Genomic DNA, 20036 nt, shown 5'->3' with positions numbered 1-20036 from the left:
GATAGGAAATTAAATGATGAGGCAAATTATACTAAAATTTCGGCAGTTTATTGGAATTGTGAAAATCAAGCATAGAAAAATGAAGACTAAAAGGAACTATATGGAAAATTTAACAAACGTTATCGTTGGAGAACAGAATTGGGGTAATAGAGATGTTATTTTACTTGTGGTAGAACAACTCTGAAAGGAAATATTTACAAGTGTGTGTATGCACACACACAGTAAACTTGCAGGAAGGGCAAAAGCCTCATCTTTAGTAGAAACCTTACCACTTTAGGTGTGCTTAATCCTCGATCTCCAACAACGCTTTCATTTCTACGGGGTCGAGAGATGTGGAAAGCCAAAGGCGATTGGCAAAGGAGGCCTTGGACTTGAGGAACTGAAGGAGAAAGTCACGTTTGAAAACATCCACCCACGGACCAGCTTCAGCTCTCACAAACCTCTCAACGACTGACACACTTGGACCACCCACCGCAACCACTGGTCACATACACTCGGAATAATCCCGAAACCTGGACTAGATACCCAGGTTCGCTGACCATGAGACCCCCGCTCCTGTCATTGAGCCCGCTACTGAATCCCGAATCCAAACCAGACACCGCTTTCATTGACAAAAATCATTCCCTACCGCAGTCCTCAATCACAGAGCACTGCAGACAGACACAAAACTCTGATTACGGACTTTCAGTCCTAGATTTCGACTGGCCTTTAATCACTAACACCAGAATCCTTCAGGACTGACTCCGTCACCCCAATCGTAAATACCCCAGTCACCGACTCCCACTTGCTTCCTCTCCCTCTACGGACCCCACGGCTCCACCCCACCCGGACGCCCACAGACACCTCGTTTCCCTCATCCTATTCCACGCAGAGATCCACACACGGTCTCGATTTTCTCCTGATCCCACCGCGACCTCCTAGAATCCGCACTTCCGTGAATTATTTTACTGCTGCACCTTCGCCCAGCCTCCGCGCTGGACTACGGCGGCCGACGAGGGCCCTGCAGCGTTTGTACGGAGCAGGCGCGGAGGTAATGTCTGCGCCCATCTCGCCACGGATCCCGGGGCCGCCACCTTTCAGGACTCGCCGTACAGAAAGCGAAGTGGCAGTTTTGGCCCAAGTAGCCAGGGGAAGGCACGGAACGGATAAAAGCCATTCAAACTACCCCCACTTAAACCCTGCGCCGCAAACTGCACGGATTTTCAGAAACTCGAGCTCACACAAGGGAAACGGGGTAGGATACGTCCGCCTCAGCGGGCTGGGGGGAAAAGTAATCCACTTTGCACGAAGATTGGGAAACGACACATGGGCACAGCCATCTTAGAAGTTAGGTGTCCGTACAAAAACCAACAAACAGCCAAAGGAAAAGGAGAAAACGTATAAGACGAAAGGCAAATACCCCGAGAACGCTTCTGGCTCAGTGTAGACGGTGAGAGGATGACTTTGAGGACAGAAAAGAGTCTGGAGAAGCACTCGCGGTAATGGGGACAGCATAACGCCGTCAAAGAAAGTAAAAAAAAAAAACGGCAACTGTCAGAAACCTGGCATACATTTGGGGGTGGAACATGGTTACCAACCAGTAAAGGGGAGGAGAGTAGTCATGAGCCAATGGGAAGAGGGAATCCGGGGGTGGGAGTGAGTTTTTCACACGTGACACTCCGCTTCCCTTCTGCCAGCGGTGGAGCCAATAACAAGTGCGGAGCTTTCTGAGAACCAAAAGGCCAGAAATTCTGTAAGGAGTAAATGAGACAACTCTAGGGAGAATAGAAAGTTGTACAAGAAAGGAAAAGTACTCATAGTATACTAGCGGCTGAACTATATGTAGTATTTACATAGTCCTCATAATGTAAACACTAAATCTGATCCAACCATAATTAAAATATAACTCTGTTGGAAGAATGGGAAAAAGGAAATGCTTGTGTTTGTAGGGAGAGGTGTTTTGAAGCTTCCTTCAGGATACCACAGACAGTACCCCCAAATGAAAACTCCATTATCATCATGTGAAAATTAATAAACAGAAACGTCATTTAAAATGGAGTTGGTAGGCTGGACTACACCAAACGTTTGTTGTGAGAAGTACCCTTGGGGAGAATAAACAGTTTTCCTTTAGTTGGTATTCCTTTTGTGCAGCTACTTTGGAAAACAGTCTTACAGTTCCCCAAACAGTAAACATATTTACCATATGATCCAGCAATTTCACTCCAGGTTTATATCCAAGAGAAATAAAAGCGTATGTCCACACAAAAACTTGTACACAAATGTTAACAGCAGCATTATTTATAATAGCCAAAAGTGGAAACAAATATCCATCAACTGATGAAGGGAAAAATAAAATGTGCTACATCCATACAACAGAATATTATTCAGCTATAAAAAGGAATGAAGTACAGAAACATGCTACAACATGGATGAACCTTGAAAGCATTATGCTAAGTGAAAGAAGCCAGTTACAAAGACTACATATTATATGACTGAACTTATGTCCAGAATAGGTAAATCTATAGAGACAGAAAGTAAATTAGTGGTTGCTTAGACATGGGGAGAATGGAAGTTGAATTGATAGTTATAAATATCCACAATATGACTAAGAAAAAGATAACCAACCTAAAACAGAAAAAATAATACCAGTAAATAATCAATTTATAAAATAAGAAATAAAAATAAAATAATATTTTTAGTCGCCCTTAGGTTGGGCAAAGATTAAAAGGTTGATGAGGTGGTTAGAAAATAGGCAGTCTGATAGAATTAGCCCTTTTCCCCCCATATATAAAATGAGGGTAATATTTATGTCCACCATCAATGGCTTTCAGAATATTAAGTAAGATAGTGCAATTATTATGCTTGAACATGTCCCCTATTCAAAAAAAAAATGTGTATACACTTAATAAAAACTAGCTATTACTTTTCAGTTGGAGTTCTTGGACGAAGCTGGATAGCAGCCAGTAAAGTGTATTCACTAACAAAACATGTTTGGACAACAATCTGGAATAATCTATCCAATTAAAAATTTTTCTTCTCTTTGACTCAACAATTCCAATTCTAATAATTTCTGCATGAGAAAAATTATATGAAAACATATGAATTGACAGAAAGCCTGCACAGAAATTTCTACCAATAATTTCTGGTCTTCCACCAGAAATTTCACCAATTTCCACCTCAGTCAGAAACATAACCCCTCCCTCACTATTAGCTCCACCCTCCCTGCAGCCCTCTCACCTTTCACCCTGGAGGTGTCACCAAACTTCCACCACCAATTTTGGCTGAAGAAGATCTTTTCCTTCAACTAAATTTGTTTACTCTGTGCCCACAGTGAGGCATGCTACCTTCCTCTACCACCTTGGCTTCTCCAGACCCTAAACCTTTCTTCAGAAGCATTCCCGGAAGTCGCTCCACCTGTTCCCAACTCCCTAAAGGAAGACTCCTTTTCCCCTACGGATTTGAGCACCTTTTTCAGCATGGCTGTGCCCGCTCTGATATTATGTAGCTTCGGAAGGTACCAGTTGCAAACTGGAGGCAGACATCTTTGGGCTTGGGGCGCCTTACTGGAAGAGACCTGAATCCGGTGGAGATGGGCTAGAGCATGCGTATTGCCCTTTGCGACGCTAGCGACTGACATAACGCAGGCAAGTTTTGTGGGGCAGGAAAAGTGGTTGTACGGCTGGTTTTGCAAGATGGCGGGTCCCACATAAATCAGCTAACAGGGCGCCGCCATACTCTGTCATAGTGTCTTTGTCTAAAAGACGCGAAAGCTAAACGGAATCTTGGTCGGTGGAAGGACGCCCCGGGGTGATGGTTGGCAGCCTGCAGACTCGGGTGCTACAGAGGATAAACTTGACCTGCGAGGTGGAACAGCCGGGTTTGTGAATCTGAAGAAAGTAATGGACTGTGCCTATTTGTACCCACCCAGCTGGCGCGCGAAGGATCTATTAAGGGGTCTCAGTTTCGCGTTCTGGGAGCAGAATCAGGTTGAGCTTTGCGGAGGTAGGGGACGGATACGGGGAGTCTGTGGGAGGAGCAGGACCTTGTAGGGCAGGGGATGCATTCCGTTATTGAGGGAGCAGGATGGTGGGAAATGGGGCAGCCCCGGGGATGGTCAGGGTATTGGAGTACCGTGCAGAAAGATTGGGATGGCTTGGGGTTAGCATTTATAGGAGAGGTCAGTGACTGAGCGGTCTTGGAGGCAAATCAGTGGCATGATTTAGGGTGTGGGCTAGTGATTGCGATGCACTTAGGGGACAGGTCTGTGATTGGGGCATCTTTCGGGGGAAGGTTGATTGGGGGTGAATGACAGGTCAGTGATTCGGTGTTCCTTGAAGGAAGTCAGGAATTGGGGTGTCTTTGAGGGTGTGTCAGAGCCTGAAAAGGTCTTCTGGGGGAAGATCAGTTCTTAGGACAGCCTTAGAGGGATGTCAGCGATTGGAGCATCCCAGGAGAGTCAGTGACTGGGGAATCCTTGGTACATAGGTCAGTGATTGGGACGTCTTTGGGAAGGTTCACTAATGGGAGTGTCCATGAGGGGAGGTCAGTGATTGAGACATACTTGGTTGGCAGTTCAGCGTGTTTGATGTCCTTGGCGTAGTGAGTGTTTGCGATGTACTTTCGGGAGGGGGTCGGTGATTGGGGTATCCTTCCCCAAATCACACCAAGGCCAGTGAATGGGGTGGCCTTGTGGGGAGGTTAGTGCTTGGGGCAGCTTTCTTGTCTTTGAGGGTCTGCAGTGGTCACTGAGAGTCATGGGGATCTGGGTGTTTGGGTCTGGATAGGCTAATGATAATCTGTTAGAAGTCATGAACTATGAAGTAGCCATGTGGCCCGTATTTTGGGTATGATGTAGTTAGGCATTGTTACCTGAGAGATTTATGGGAGTTGGAGCTTGAGCAGTTTCTGCATTTTAGAGGGCTTTGGGGGTTTTAAAGCCCATTGACTTCTCATAGACTACATTAGTGCCTTCTTCAAAACCTGCTTTCCAACATCCTCTGTCCTCTAAATCAGGGGTCTCCAACCCCCGGGGCCACACAGCAGGAGATGAGCGGTGGGCAAGCGAGCGAAGCTTCATTGGCCGTTCCCCATCGCTCGCATTACCGCCTGAACCACACCCCCCTTCCGTGGAAAAATTGTCTTCCAGGAAACCGGTTCCTCGTGCCAAAAAGGTTGGGGACCGCTGCTCTAAATCACCTCCTCCTCTCACTGTCTCCACGGTTCTTTGTAATGACCAAGATCTAAATAAAATTTAAGGTAAAATGCTTTTACAAAAGATGTGGTATCTGGCCCTCTAGTTTTCAAATTTACCGCATATTTCTCTGGGATCCTCCCTTTTTGGACGTTCTGATGCATGAGAGGACATTCCCACATCCAAAATCTTGATAGCCAGAAATACACGTTGTTAAAATTTTGATATGTTTCCTTTTCCAAACTTTTCTGTGATTCATTTTATTACAAAGATGTGATAACACTGCATAAATGGCTTATAACTTGCCTTTTTAAAGAAACTTAACCTTCAAAAAAGAAAGTTAACCTTATACGATAAAATTGTTCCAGATTACTGACTTTTGATACAAAGTCTTATTGATAGCTGCACAGTATTATATGATGTGGATTTCGTTGCAATGTTGACTGAAGTTATATTAAATCTTTGCAGTAATTTGGGTAGACATGACTTTAAAATATTCATATAGGTCTGGACATTGCTCGTTTATTCCTAGATCTTATCTATGTTTGCTGTCGTTGCAAATAGCTTCTCTTTCCCTTGAACTTTTTTTTTTTTTTTAATATTTATTTATTTATTTGGCTGTGCCAGGTCTTAGCTGCGGCGTGCGGGATCTTCACTGTGGCATGCGGGATCTTTTTAAGTTGCGGCATGCAGGCTCTTAGTTGCAGCATGCAGGATCTAGTTCCCTGACCAGGGATCGAACCCGGCCCTCCTGCATTGGGAGCGCGGAGTCTTAACCGCTGGACCACCAGGGAAGTCGCTTCCTTGAACTTTTAATTATTTTTATTTTATAGGTATAAAAGTAGATGATTAAAAAACATTTTCTTTTTCATTTCCTTACTGAACTCTTATTATTACTAATGTGTTTAAATTGATTCTTGTAGGTTTTCCAGGTAAGCAGTCAGCTGCAGTTAATTTTAACTCAGAGAAAAGAATAGGGACTTTGGATTTCGGCAGACCTAGGTTTTTCTCCATATTCTGCCACTTACTATGTGAACTTGGGCATTTCTCAACCTGTGATTCTTTTCCTATTTGTTTAAAAAAAAAAATCAGTACTAACTACTCATATAGTTAGAGTACCTAGCACATAGTAAGTACCCAAGACACGTTTTAGCAAGCAGTATTCCAGTATATATATACCATTTCTCTGGATTTTAGGCTTTTAAATTTTTCTTTTTTTAAAAAAATTTCTTTATATAATGGTCCTTCTCTAAACGTAGATCTAGTTTTGAATAGTTTTAGCACAATTACATAATTTAATGAAGATAGCTTTGTTGTTGGTGTTTCTTTATTATAAAATAGTTAATATTTGTTGTAAAATAAACCATCAAATAATATGTTACTTTTTTCTTTATCACGTTAACCTACCACCTGAAGAAAATATAATTAAATTTTAGATTTTTATATATGTGTGTATATCTAAAATACATACACACATACAAATAAGGACTCACTCAACTCAGAAAAATATTATGCTCCCAGTTATAGTTTATTACAGCACTGAATTTCTGTAATCCCCCAGGTCTTGGCTTCCTGGGATGAATAGTTCCAATGAAGGAAGGAACTGAAGGTACCAAGATCAGCATTACATCCTTCACCAGAGACTCTGTACTGGAGCTTCAGGGAAGAGGCCAGAATCAACAATAGAGCAGATATTAGAGTTGCTGGCTGTTCCTAAGGGCTCCAGAAAATGTCCAAGTCCCAAGTGAGTTTTTTTTTTTTTTTGTATATTTATTTTCCATTTGGCTTTCCAGTGGATTTTAGGAGGTTAAATACATATATTTAAAATACATGTTTATTCAATATTTACGAAGACTACACTATACCAAATCAGCATGAAAAGATAAATGTCAGAATTCAGGAAAAAGTACTGAGACAAAAGATCAACTTCACAGTAATGACGCAATGAGAATATGTAAGTCATATGTTTATACAAATTGTTTAAAGTTAGCACATAGATTATAGCCTGTGAGGCTCTAAATATTTAATAAATTTGAGCACAAACTTGTCTCTAGTATCACCTGTTCCAGTTATCTATTGCTGCCTAACAAGCCACCCCAAAGTCTAGTGGTAAACATTTATTTTGCTCATCCTCATGGATTCAGTGGGTCAGAAAGTGAGACAGGACTCTGTGGTGATGGCTTTATGTTTCTGGGTTACAAAGACCATCCTCAGGTTCAGTGATTTACTAGAAGAACTCAACAGTACTCAGCAATGCAGTTATACTCACAGTTATGGATTATTACAACAAAAGGATACAGATTAAAATCAGCAACAGAGGAAGGTGCATAAGGCCAGGTCCAGGAGACACCAAGCAGGAGCTTCCAGTTGTTCCCTCTCAGATGGAGTCATGTGGACATTGTTTTATTTTCCCAGCAATGATTTGTAACAACACATATTGGGTATTGCTAATTAGTGTCTAGGCTTTTTATATGAGGTTGGTTACATAGGCAAGGCTGACCACATGAATGGCTGACCTTAGTGTCCAGCCCTTTCAGAAGTCAAGTTGCTACAGTGTGGCCCAAGGCCTCCACCATAAATCACATTGATAGCAATAGACTATTTGGTGTGGCCCAATGCTCCCGTGTAAACAAAGATATTTCAAGGGCTTAGAGGTTCCATAAACTGACAAGAGCCAGACCTTTCTTTGGCATGTGCAGGATATGGACAATCCAGACTTTCTGTGCTAATCCTTTACTGTACAGCTTGTCTTACACACCATGATGTCTGGAACTTCAGCTGGGAAGACTCAAAAAGTTGGAGACTGGAATCATCTGGAGGCTTCTTCATTCCCATGTCTCTTTTCCAGGATCACATGACTCAAAAGCTAGGCTTAGCTGAGACTTTTGACCAGAGCACTTATGCATGGCATCTCCATGTGGCTTGGACTTCTCACAGTATGATGCTGTATCCTGCGAGAAACAGACTGAAGCTACACTGCCTTTTCTGCCTTACCTTTGGAAGTTAGCATTGTCATTCTGTTACAGTCTATTGGTTAAGAGCAAGTCACTAAGACCAGCTAGATTCAAGGGGAAGGGAATAGGCTCCACCTCTTGATGGGGAGTGGCAGAAGGTTTACAGAAGGTTTTTTGGAATGGGAAATAAACTATTGTGGCCTTCTTTGGGAAATATAATTTACCACATGGCCATAATGAAAAAATTGTTGGTGATTTGTTTTGCCTTAAGGAGAAATCTCTTCTAGGAAAGTGAAATAGTTCATGTCCCTTAAGTAGGAAGAAATTTCTTTGATGGGTCATTATTTTGATCATATAGTGCTCAGTGCCTTCAGTGCAAGCCACTGATAAAGTGGTAAGTTTCGTTTGGTTATTTCTCAGCAGTCCTCAGATAAGCCAGTGGTGTCCTGACAAAGCCAAAATCAGAGTGATCAGAGTGCTTCAGGGTTTCAAAACAGTGTAGCCTAAATCCATGGCCTCCTGGTGGCCCGGGGTGAAACCTAGATTATCAAGAAGAATGGATGGCTTCTGTGACTATCAAATGGTCTTCCACTAACGGTCCTCAAAATTCAGTTTTTTATTTAAATCAGTGGTTCCCATCTGGGGATGATTTTGTCCCCCCAGGGCACATTTGAGAATGTCTGGAGACATTTTTGATTGTCACGACTGGGTTGGGATATTAATGGGATCTAGTAGATAGAGGCCAGGGACACTGCTAAACATCCTACAATGCACAAAGCCTCCACAAAAAAAAAAAAAAAAGTCTCCATAGCAGAGAATTATCCAACCCCTAATGTCAATAGTGCCAAGGTTAAGAAATCCCAGTCTATATTAATTAACAAACAGTTCCAAGTTACCTTTACTAGCAAACTCTTAGAATATTCCCATCGTGATCTCTTCACACCCAAAAATGTAGTGTAGAGGAGATTAACCAAGATGGCGGAGTAGAAGGACGTGCTCTCACTCCCTCTTGCGAGAGCACCAGAATCACAACTGGCTGCTGGACAATCATTGACAGGAAGACCCTGGACTTCACCAAGGAGGACACCCCACGTCCAAGGACAGAGGAGAAGCCACAGTGAGACGGTAGGAGGGGCGCAATCAGAGTAAAATCAAATCCCATAACTGCTGGGTGGGTGACTCACAGACTGGCGAACACTTATACCACAGAAGTCCACCCACTGGAGTGAAGGTTCTGAGCCCCACCTCAGGCTTCCCAACCTGGGGGTCCGGCAAAGGGAGGAGGAATTCCTAGAGAATCAGACTTTGAAGTCTAGTGGGAATTGATTGCAGGACTGTGACAGGACTGGGGGAAACAGAGACCCCACTCTTGGAGGGCACACACAAAGTAATGTGTGCATCGGGACCCAGGGGAAGGAGCAGTGACCCTGGGGGAGACTGAACCAGACGTACCTGCTGGTGTTGGGGGGTCTCCTGCAGAGGCGAGTGGTGGCTCTGTTTCACCGTGGGGATAAGGACACTGGCAGCAGAGGTCCTGGGAAGTTCTCCTTGGCGTGAGCCCTCCCAGAGTCTGCCATTAACCCCACCAAAGAGCACGGGTAGGCTCCAGTGTTGGGTTGCCTCAGGCAAAACAACCAACAGGGAGGGAACCCAGCCCCACCCATCAACAGTCAAGTGGATTAAGGTTTTACTCGGCTCTGATCGCCACAGCAACAGGGAAGGAACCCAGCCCCACCCATCAACAGTCAAGTGGATTAAGGTTTTACTGAGCTCTGACCGCCACAGCAACAGTCAGCTCTACCCACCACCAGAGCCTCCCATCAAGCCTCTTAGATAGCCTCAACCACCAGAGGGCAGACAACAGAAGCAAGAAAAACTACAATCCTGCAGCCTGTGGACCAAAAACCACAGTTACAGAAAGACAGAGAAGATGAAAAGGCAGAGGGCTATGTACCAGATGAAGGAACAAGAAAAAACCCCAGAAAAACAACTAAATGAAGTGGAGATAGGCAACCTTCCAGAAAAAGAATTCAGAATAATGATAGTGAAGATGATCCAGGACCTCGGAATAAGAATGGAGGCAAAGATTGAGAAGATGCAAGAAATGATTAACAAAGACCTAGAAGAATTAAAGAACAAACAAACAGAGATGACCAATACAATAACTGAAATGAAAACTACACTAGAAGGAATCAATAGCAGAATAACTGAGGCAGAAGAACGGATAAGTGACCTGGAAGACAGAATGGTGGAATTCACTGCTGCGGAACAGACTAAAGAAAAAAGAATGAAAAGAAATGAAGACAGCCTAAGAGACCTCTGGGACAACATTAAACGCAACAACATTTGCATTATAGGGGTCCCAGAAGGAGAAGAGAGAGAGAAAGGACCAGAGAAAATATTTGAAGAGATTATAATCGAAAACTTCCCTAACATGGGAAAGGAAATAGCCACCCAAGTCCAGGAAGCGCAGAGAGTCCCATACAGAATAAACCCAAGGAGAAACACGCCGAGACACATAGTAATCAAAGTGGCAAAAATTAAAGACAAAGAAAAATTATTGAAAGCAGCAAGGGAAAAACGACAAATAACATACAAGGGAACCCCCATAAGGTTAACAGCTGATTTCTCAGCAGAAACTCTGCAAGCCAGAAGGGAGTGGCATGAAATACTTAAAGTGATGAAAGGGAAGAACCTACAACCAAGATTACTCTACCCAGCAAGGATCTCATTTAGATTTGATGGAGAAATCAAAAGCTTTACAGACAAGCAAAAGCTAAGAGAATTCAGCACCACCAAACCAGCTCTACAACAAATGCTAAAGGAACTTCTCTAAGTGGGAAACACAAGAGAAGAAAAGGACCTACAAAAACAAACCCCAAACAATTAAGAAAATGGTCATAGGAACATACATATCGATAATTACCTTAAACGTGAATGGATTAAATGCCCCAACCAAAAGACATAGACTGGCTGAATGGATACAAAAACAAGACCCATATATATGCTGTCTACAAGAGACCCACTTCAGACCTAGGGACACATACAGACTGAAAGTGAGGGGATGGAAAAAGATATTCCATGCAAATGGAAATCAAAAGAAAGCTGGAGTAGCTATACTCATATCAGATAAAATAGACTTTAAAATAAAGAATGTTACAAGAGACAAGGAAGGACACTACATAATGATCCAGGGATCAATCCAAGAAGAAGATATAACAATTATAAATATATATGCACCCAACATAGGAGCACCTCAATACATAAGGCAACTGCTAACAGCTATAAAAGAGGAAATCGACAGTAACACAATAATAGTGGGGGACTTTAACACCTCACTTACACCAATGGACAGATCATCCAAAATGAAAATAAATAAGGAAACAGAAGCTTTAAATGACACAATAGACCAGATAGATTTAATTGATATATATAGGACATTCCATCCAAAAACGGCAGATTACACGTTCTTCTCAAGTGCACACGGAACATTCTCCAGGATAGATCACATCTTGGGTCACAAATCAAGCCTCAGTAAATTTAAGAAAATTGAAATCATATCAAGCATCTTTTCTGACCACAACGCTATGAGATTATAAATGAATTACAGGGAAAAAAACGTAAAAAAGACAAACACATGGAGGCTAAACAATACGTTACTAAATAACCAAGAGATCACTGAAGAAATCAAACAGGAAACCAAAAATGTAGTGTAAACCCTCAGTTCATAGTTAATACTTAACCTCTTTCTTTTAAAAATATCCAATATTAGTGAAGCTTAAAATATTCTCAGTGTCAAAGTTTCAAATAGTCTAGAAGTTTATAGAGCTAAACCCTTATGTCCTCCATCAGTCCTTTTTCTCTACCATCAAAATAAATAATCCAAAAACGTTTATGTGTATTATTCTGACTTCCCATGTCACTATTTACATATGTAAATGTGAATTCATATGAATTTGAGTTGAGGTTCCTGGCTCACCCTCAAGCTCAATGATTCTCTAGAAAAACTTACTGGACTCAAGAAAGCAGTTATACTCACAGTTATGGATTATTAAAGTGAAAAGATGCAGATTAAAATCAGCAAAGGCAAAAGATACACAGAGGCAGGAGCTTCCAGGTTTGCAATTTTTAAAAAACGATACAAATGAACTTACTTCCAAAACAGAAAGACTCACAGACATAGAAAACAGATTTAGAGCTACCAAAGGGGAAGAAGGGGGGGGGGGGCAGGGATAAATTAGGAGTTTGGGATTAAAATATACATACTACTATATAGAAAACAGATAACCAACAAGGACCTACTGTATACCACAGAGAACTATATTCAATATCTTATAATAACCTATAATGGAAAAGAATCTAAAAAAGAATATATATATGTATATATGTACACACATACATATATATTTTTAACTGAATTACTTTGCTGTACACCTGAAACTGACACAACACTGTAAATCAACTATATATCAAAACAAAAAAAAAACAAAGAACACTGATATAGTGTAGCCCAAGACCTCAGGAATATAAAAACATTCATCAGGCTGGATATTTCAGGGGTTCAAAGTTATCTCCCAGGAGCAAATCAAGGACAGGCCTTTCTTTGGAATGTACAGGGCTTGGGCAACCCAGGTCTGCTTTACTACACAGTACCTAAATATACATATTGTCATAATTAAGGTTACAGTTTATATACTTTCTTTTAACATATATACACTTAACCACTTATTTGGAAGTCTCTCCATTATCAGCATATAACTAACAAATAATAATAAGTGAAAAATGTTTTGAGTGCACCACCTGCTCTAAATTCAGTCATTTAATTTCACAACTTAGGAGGAAACGTATTTTCAGTGTTTTGAATGCTCATGGTTTCATTGTGCTATCATTCGTGTTACTTCTTTCTGGAATGCCATGCCATCTCTTCCCTCTGCAATTCGCCGTAAAACATAGACTTGATCTCATAAGAATTAGTTCCAGATTCACCTCTGTGAAGTTTACCCTTTACAATTTTTCTCCTCCCCATTGATGCCCACATGGTATATATTTATATATACTTACTTGACATGTATAAATCTGTTGTTCTCTTGTGCACTTACATCTCTTTCTTTGCAAGCTAGTGTGTTCCTTCAGGGTAGAAGTGAGTCTTATTTACAAAGGAATGCTTGATATACTGTCTGACATATAGGTGCATACACACAGGTTGTGTGGTTTCTAGATTAAAGGACTTAAGCATGTTCTCTATTCTACTCCTTTTTTGTGAATGGATGAACATGTGAGTCAGTGAATGATTGGATGGAAGCACAAAGCTAGGATATTTTAAGTAAAAAATTGGTTTTCCTACAAAGTATAATGCAAAACTAGTTACATAGAAAGCAGTCAAATAGCTTACCATGGGAAAAGTAATAAATTCCTATTTATCTTCCTAGTATGAACCAATGATGATCCCTTTAGGATGAATAGGAATGTTCTATTACAGGGCTCACTGTCATTCAAAGATGTGGCTGTGGTTTTCACCTGGGAGGAGTGGCAGCTACTGGACCGTGTTCAGAAGAACCTGTATCAAGATGTGATGTTGGAAAATTATATCAACTTAATATCAGTAGGTAAGGAGAGCGTTCCCTGGGTAATGTAGGCAACGGATTGCCTTTTCTTCCTCAGGGATGAAAGGGATGGAGGCTTACAACTGCCTTACTTTTTTAGATTTGAGTTTCATACATCATAGATTTCAGTACCTTGTGGCCTCTAACAGTATTTTTCTCTCACTTCCAAAGCAAAAGTCCTTTACTTGGCCAAGATGCAATTTGTTCAGCCCCTTAAATGTAACCTTTCCCAGTTTACAGAGGGCTTGTATTTGGGTCCATGGGTCCTCTGTAATTCCCCTTGAGTAGGGTATCAAGTTACCAAAGCAGATGCATTCTACCGGTTGGAACAAGAAACACCATGGATAATAGAGGAAGAAAGCCAGAGTCACATTCATCCAGGTGAGTGAAAAAACAGCCCTGTGGGATAAAAGGAAGTTAAAATCCTAGTTGGCCAGAAAGAGAGAGGTACCTCTGAAATGTCTGGAGAAATATTGAAAATTTTAAGCTCTGAATGTGACTCAGAACAGCTGACGTGAGCTCCCATATACATTAACATTGACTCCACTTTTTTTTTTTTTTTTTTTTTTTTTGGCTGCACTGCGCAGCTTACGGGATCTTAGTTCTCTGACCAGGGATCGAACCCGGGCCCTCGGCAGTGAAAGCGCCATGACTCCACTTTCTAATCTCTCTGTATTAGGTCTCTTTTGCCTGGTTTTAAAAAGTACATTTCCTTGTTTTAGATATTCTGATCAGATCCCTCTCTAGTCCATCTTGGAACTTGCTCTCCTAAATAATCTTTCTCCCTGTTATCCTCAGTTTACCTGCCTTCTCCTTGTCTCTACCTCCCTAATCCATGGTTATAGCTCTCTTTTCTTATATACTCAAGCATTCATAAATTCTCCCTTCTTCCCATGCTGTGTATCTCTCATGCCTCTTGTAGTTTATTCCTTCTTCTTTTTTTTTTTTCTTCCATTTTCTTTATCTCCTTTCACTTATAAATGTCCAGATTTTCGGTATATACCCACAGTCTCCTTTCCTCTTCTCTCTTTGGCCTTTGCTGAGATTCTACTCCTTCTATTACATGGTCATTATGGATTCATTGGTCTGTTTCTAGAAGACACCTGGCAAGTTGATAATCATAGAGACTGGCACAAAGGAAACCATGGCAACCTGGAAACTATGGAGAGTTACCACAAAGATAATGCATTTGGAAAAATATCTTCTCTGAGCTTAAACCTTGATATCTCCTTAGCACAAAGATCTCATACACTTGACATACTTGGGAAACATTTGAAACCTAATCTAGAGTGTATTACTCAGAATAAAAGGTATGCAAGAAATGAAGTTGAATTTAATCAATATGACAAATTATTTCTTTACACTAAGCATGAGAAAATTCATACTGGACAAAAATACAATGAACATAATGAACATATGAAAGTTTTGAGCCATAAGTCACAGCTTATTAAATATTGGAAAACTCAAACAGCAGAGAAACACTATAACTGCAGTGACTGTAGGAAAGCCTTTTCTCAGAAGTCGGACCTCATTAAGCATCAGAGAACACACACAGGAGAGAAACCCTTTGGATGCAGTAGATGTCAGAAAGCCTTCAGGCGGAAGTCCCATCTCATTTTACACCAGAGAACCCATACAGGAGAGAAACCCTATGAGTGCAACAAATGCGGGAAAGCCTTTACTGATAAGTCATGCCTTAATAAACATCAGAGAACTCACACAAGAGAGAAACGGTTTGAGTGTCGTGTATGTCAGAAAGGCTTCAGCGATAAGTCACAACTCACTTTACATCAAAGAACTCACACAGAAGAGAAACCCTACAGATGTGAAGAATGTCAGAAAAGCTTCAGCAATAAGTCACAGCTCATTATTCATCAGAGATCTCACACAGGAGAGAAACCCTATGGTTGCAATGAGTGTGGGAAAACATTTCCCCTTAAGTTTAGCCTCATTTTACATCAAAAAACACATACAGGGGAAAAACCTTATGGATGCAGTGAATGTGGGAAAGCCTTCATCCAGAGATCTGAGCTCATTAGACATCAGAGAACTCACACAGGAGAGAAACCGTATAATTGCAGTGACTGTGGAAAAGGCTTTAGTGTAAAGTCACTCCTCAATACTCACTTGAGAACTCACACAGGAGAGAAGCCCTACGGATGCAGTGAATGTGGAAAAACATTCTCCATCAAATTTAGTCTCATCCTACACCAAAGAACTCATACAGGTGAGAAACCCTATGAATGCAGTCAGTGTCAGAAAGCTTTCACCCAAAAGTCACATCTCACTATTCATCAGAGGTCTCACACCGGAGAGAAACCTTTTGAGTGCAGTGAATGCCACAAAGCCTTCAGCCGGAAGTCATATCTCCTTATTCATCAGAGAATTCACTCGGGAGAGAAACCTTATGAATGCCACGAATGTGGGAAAGCTTTCTGTCACAAGTTTAGCCTCCTCATTCATAAGAGAATCCATACAGGAGAGAAACCTTATGGATGCAGTGAATGTGGGAAAACTTTCCCTATCAAGTTTAGCCTTGTTTTACATCAGAAAACACATACAGGAGAAAAACCCCATGAATGCAGTGAATGTCAGAAATCTTTTGCCCAGAGGTCACATCTTATTATACATCAAAGAACTCACACGGGTGAGAAACCTTATGGATGCAGTGAGTGTTGGAAAACTTTCTCCCACAAGTTCAGCCTCATTTTACATCAGAAAACTCATAGAGAGAAATTGTGAAGAAAGTAGATATCCAAAAGTTGTCATTGAAAGGAAATAGCTCCTTACACTCCAGAGTTTACATAGGACTGAAACCTTAAGACTGCAGAAGATGTGGACCTGTTTTCTTTTCAGAATCACAACTTATTACTTATCACAGAGTGGTACTGCATAGAATGCTAGACAGGAGGAAATACCTTTCCCAATGAATGTCAATTGGATGTAGCCCAGAGAGAATAAATAGGAACTTCTGCGTATGTTTTAATTTTGGGGATGTTGTTGGTATGAAATTCAGCTACATTGGTATCAGAGAATTGATATTCAGGGGAAAAGTCTATAAAGAATCTTGGAATCATGCTTTCATGGGTATCATTTTATGAGGGAATTCATTTTCTGTAACTGTGACATAATAAACAGCACTATAGAATGTATTAAATATGTAAATAAATACAGTATCAGAAAACAAAGCAAAAGTTATATCAGAACCTTGTGAGAATATGTAAGTGTTTTGTACCTATTTTTATTATGATTGTTTGTATTTGGAAATTGCGTGTGTTAGCATAACAGTTGTGACTCCCTAGTCCATGTGCTTAAATGTCATAAAACTTTACCATAGAATATCTGCACTGAGTCTTTGTATCATTACAATGCTACATAAATTGTAACTGAACTACATGGTTCATTATTTTAGTTAAAAATCTTAAGGGCTTCCCTGGTGGCGCAGTGGTTAAGAATCCACCTGCCAATGCAAGGGACACGGGTTCGATCCCTGGTTCGGGAAGATCCCACATGCCGCGGAGCAACTAAGCCCGTGTGCCACAACTACTGAGCCTGAGCTCTAGAGCCCACAAGCCACAACTACTGAGCCCATGTGCCACAACTACTGAAGCCTGCGCACCTAGAACCCATGCTCCGCAACAAGAGAAGCCACTGTAATGAGAAGCCTGAGCACCTCATTGAAGAGTAGCCCCCGCTCGCCCCAACTAGAGAAAGCCTGCACGCAGCAACGAAGACCCAACTCAGCCAAAAAAAAAAAAAAAATCTTAATACTGAATATCTCACCACCTCTACCACGCCCCACTGTATGCTGGTATTAGTAAGTGGGCCTGGAAATTTTTGAATCTCTCTTGAGTGAAACTTTTTTTCATCGATTCTAAGATGGAATATTTTCCTCACGTATTAATAACTCTGAAGTTAAAATACAGCATACAGTTGATGGCTTGACATATTTAAATGGAGAACTTGGTACATAAAATAGTAGTGTATCATACAACCAAAGTTATCTTAGATTGGATGAAATACAGTAGAAGTCATCATCTTTATAATTTTCTTTCTTCTAAATCAGCCACCTATTTAGGGTTTGAAGATGATGACTGTTCACAGGTTTTATACCCCCTTTGAGTTCTAAACAGTTTGAGAGAGAGTCCCCGATATCAGAAGATAAAATTAAATATTAGCCTGAGTCCTGGTATTGCTTGATTCGATAATGTGTTTTGTTCCTATGGTCAAATAAAATGGTCTCCTATTTCCCCCATACGGCACAAGATGTACTTCCTTTTGAAAGAGCATAAGCCAAACTTTAGATATGTTTTTATTAATCCCTTTCTAGAATGTAACTGCAAAGTCTCAGATTCTTTTCTGAAATGGGGATTAAACTCAAGTTACAATGAGCTTGACTTTAACTTTACAAGATTTGGTTTCCTTTTCAAGCATAATATTTTACATTAAAATAAAACACGAACATCAACAACAGTAAGAACAAGCTGCAGACTGGAAGCATATATCACAACACTTAACTGAAAAAGACGAAAACTTAGACTGTAAAAAGAGCTCTTATGAATCTGGGGATGCAGAAAAATTAAGACAAAGAGTCTCAATATCCAGTTTGACAAGGGTTAAATTGTAATCCACTGCAGTTGCTGATCAACAGTGCACTCTGAGAGGAATTTAAATAGAAAACAGAATGAGGCACTCTGGGCTTAGAATGCACATGAATAGGCAAGCCCCATAGGTAGTTAGATGAATATCTCAGGAAGAATTTTAATAACACTGGATTCTCACATCTTCCCATACAGAGATAAGCCCTAAAAAGATTAACTTGAGACATTTTTTTCTTTATGATTAGTAGTAAATCTTTTACCAAGATGTATGCCTGACTGCATGTAGTTCCTAGCCAAAAATCATATATAGAAGGGCTTCTCCCCTACCTCTTCAGAGCGATTTCCTCAGAGCTAATGTCACCACAAAACTGGGTTCACCCCTTGGTGACTGTCGAGCCAACAGGCACAACCAAGCCAAAGATGGGGAGAAGGAAGGATTTATTACTTGCAGTAAGTAAAAAGAACACCAGGGATCTTTGCCAAAGCAGTGTCTCCCCGGAACAGCAAAACTGGGGAAGTTTTAAGCTAAGGGTACATACATATTCAAGAAGGGGCTTGAGCAGAGGAGAATTCAGCATAAAACTGGGGCAAAAGTTGACAGTGTCCAAACTTTAGTTGATTGAAGTCAGGAGAGTCAAGATCATCATTCTCTCCTCCACCTAAGTGAGGGCCTTAGTTCCTGTGCAACTCAAAGATACATTATTATGTATATCCCTTGAGGAGGAACTAGGATTCTGCTTTATCACTGCACTATTGTTTGACTGCCTTTTCTCTGTTCCTGCATTCCTTTGTTCCCTTAAGATCATTGATTACTGAGACCTGTTCAAGGACAAGAATTGTGGCTAGGCTTAGATGACAAAATGGCTTAGGTCAAAATGGGTCCTCTCATGTCAAGAAAGCCATTCCTGGTTCTCTGTCTCCAAGGACCCCCTAACCTATATGCTTATACTAACTGAGTGGCTGCCTCCCGGGCTATGATCCTCAGCAAGAACCTGAATAAAACTTAGAACTCACAACTCTTATGTTGTGTGTCTTTAAGTCAACAAATCAATAAGAAAATGACAACAGAGTAAAAATCAATAGGCAAATATCCATAGAAGAGGTGATTCTGAATAGCCAATTAACATGAAAAGACACTAAACTTCACTTTTAATTGGAAGCAGGCCAATTTGTGGAGGGCCGGTTCTCAGATTTTATTTCTTTCATCTTTAAAAAAAAATTATAGCCATTCCTACCTGATAGGATAGTTTTAATAGCTTTTGGGGACATATCTGTAAAGTTACCGTTGATCGACTTATATTGTGTTAAAAGTTTGTAAGGAATACTTGATTTGTCTCTGCCTTAGTGAAACAGGAAGGAAGGGGGCAGGGCACAGCCATTGAAAGAATGACACAGCCATTGAGGATATGACATAAACTGGTTAGAACTTGCTAGGCCCAAGATTTGACTTCCCATAGACATTGAGCCTCATTATACACTCACTGTAATACATTAACATGCTAAATGACACACCCACCAGTGCCATGACAGTTCCAAGCCTGACCATGAAGGACCAAAAAGTGGGCGGTGGCCCAATTCCTGAAAATTCCTGCCCTTTCCCCCAAACAGTTGGAATAATCCTCCCACTTGTTAGCCTATGAAATTACTCGGGGCCACTCTCACCTTCTGCCTATGGAATGTGTACTTCTCTGAATAAGCTAGCTTTCAC

General features: G+C 40.9%; 1 protein-coding gene and 1 long non-coding RNA gene across 3 annotated transcripts; both read left to right on the top strand.

Moving 5' to 3' along the window:
* The first annotated feature begins 3748 nt into the window (after positions 1-3748).
* Positions 3749-6468, top strand: LOC102997606 (uncharacterized). The gene is made up of 3 exons (XR_009006032.1): positions 3749-3981; positions 4993-5235; positions 5798-6468. It is a non-coding gene; the product is annotated as an uncharacterized LOC102997606 (long non-coding RNA).
* A 91-nt stretch (positions 6469-6559) lies between these two features.
* Positions 6560-17957, top strand: LOC102998614 (zinc finger protein 84-like). Of its 2 annotated transcripts, XM_007179878.2 has the most exons (4): positions 6560-6914; positions 13604-13730; positions 14016-14108; positions 14824-17957. In XM_007179878.2, exons 1-4 carry the CDS (start codon positions 6900-6902, stop codon positions 16467-16469), a joined length of 1881 nt encoding a protein of 626 aa, XP_007179940.1. In that variant the 5' UTR covers positions 6560-6899; the 3' UTR covers positions 16470-17957. The 2 variants fall into 2 exon arrangements, with proteins under 2 accessions (XP_007179940.1, XP_057389515.1); XM_057533532.1 differs by lacking the exon at positions 14016-14108.
* The last annotated feature ends 2079 nt before the right edge of the window (positions 17958-20036 follow it).

This window comes from Balaenoptera acutorostrata, chromosome 19 (genome assembly GCF_949987535.1).
Source record: "Balaenoptera acutorostrata chromosome 19, mBalAcu1.1, whole genome shotgun sequence".
Lineage (NCBI taxonomy): Eukaryota > Metazoa > Chordata > Mammalia > Artiodactyla > Balaenopteridae > Balaenoptera > Balaenoptera acutorostrata.
The sequence above is the reverse complement of the archived record's forward strand: the minus strand, read 5'-3'. Positions and strand labels throughout refer to the sequence as shown.

Coding starts and splice junctions, on each gene's coding strand:
- LOC102998614 (XM_007179878.2), top strand. Junction 13,731..14,015: donor TATCAACTTAATATCAGTAG/GTAAGGAGAGCG, acceptor CCCCTTGAGTAG/GGTATCAAGTTACCAAAGCA. Junction 14,109..14,823: donor CCAGAGTCACATTCATCCAG/GTGAGTGAAAAA, acceptor GTCTGTTTCTAG/AAGACACCTGGCAAGTTGAT.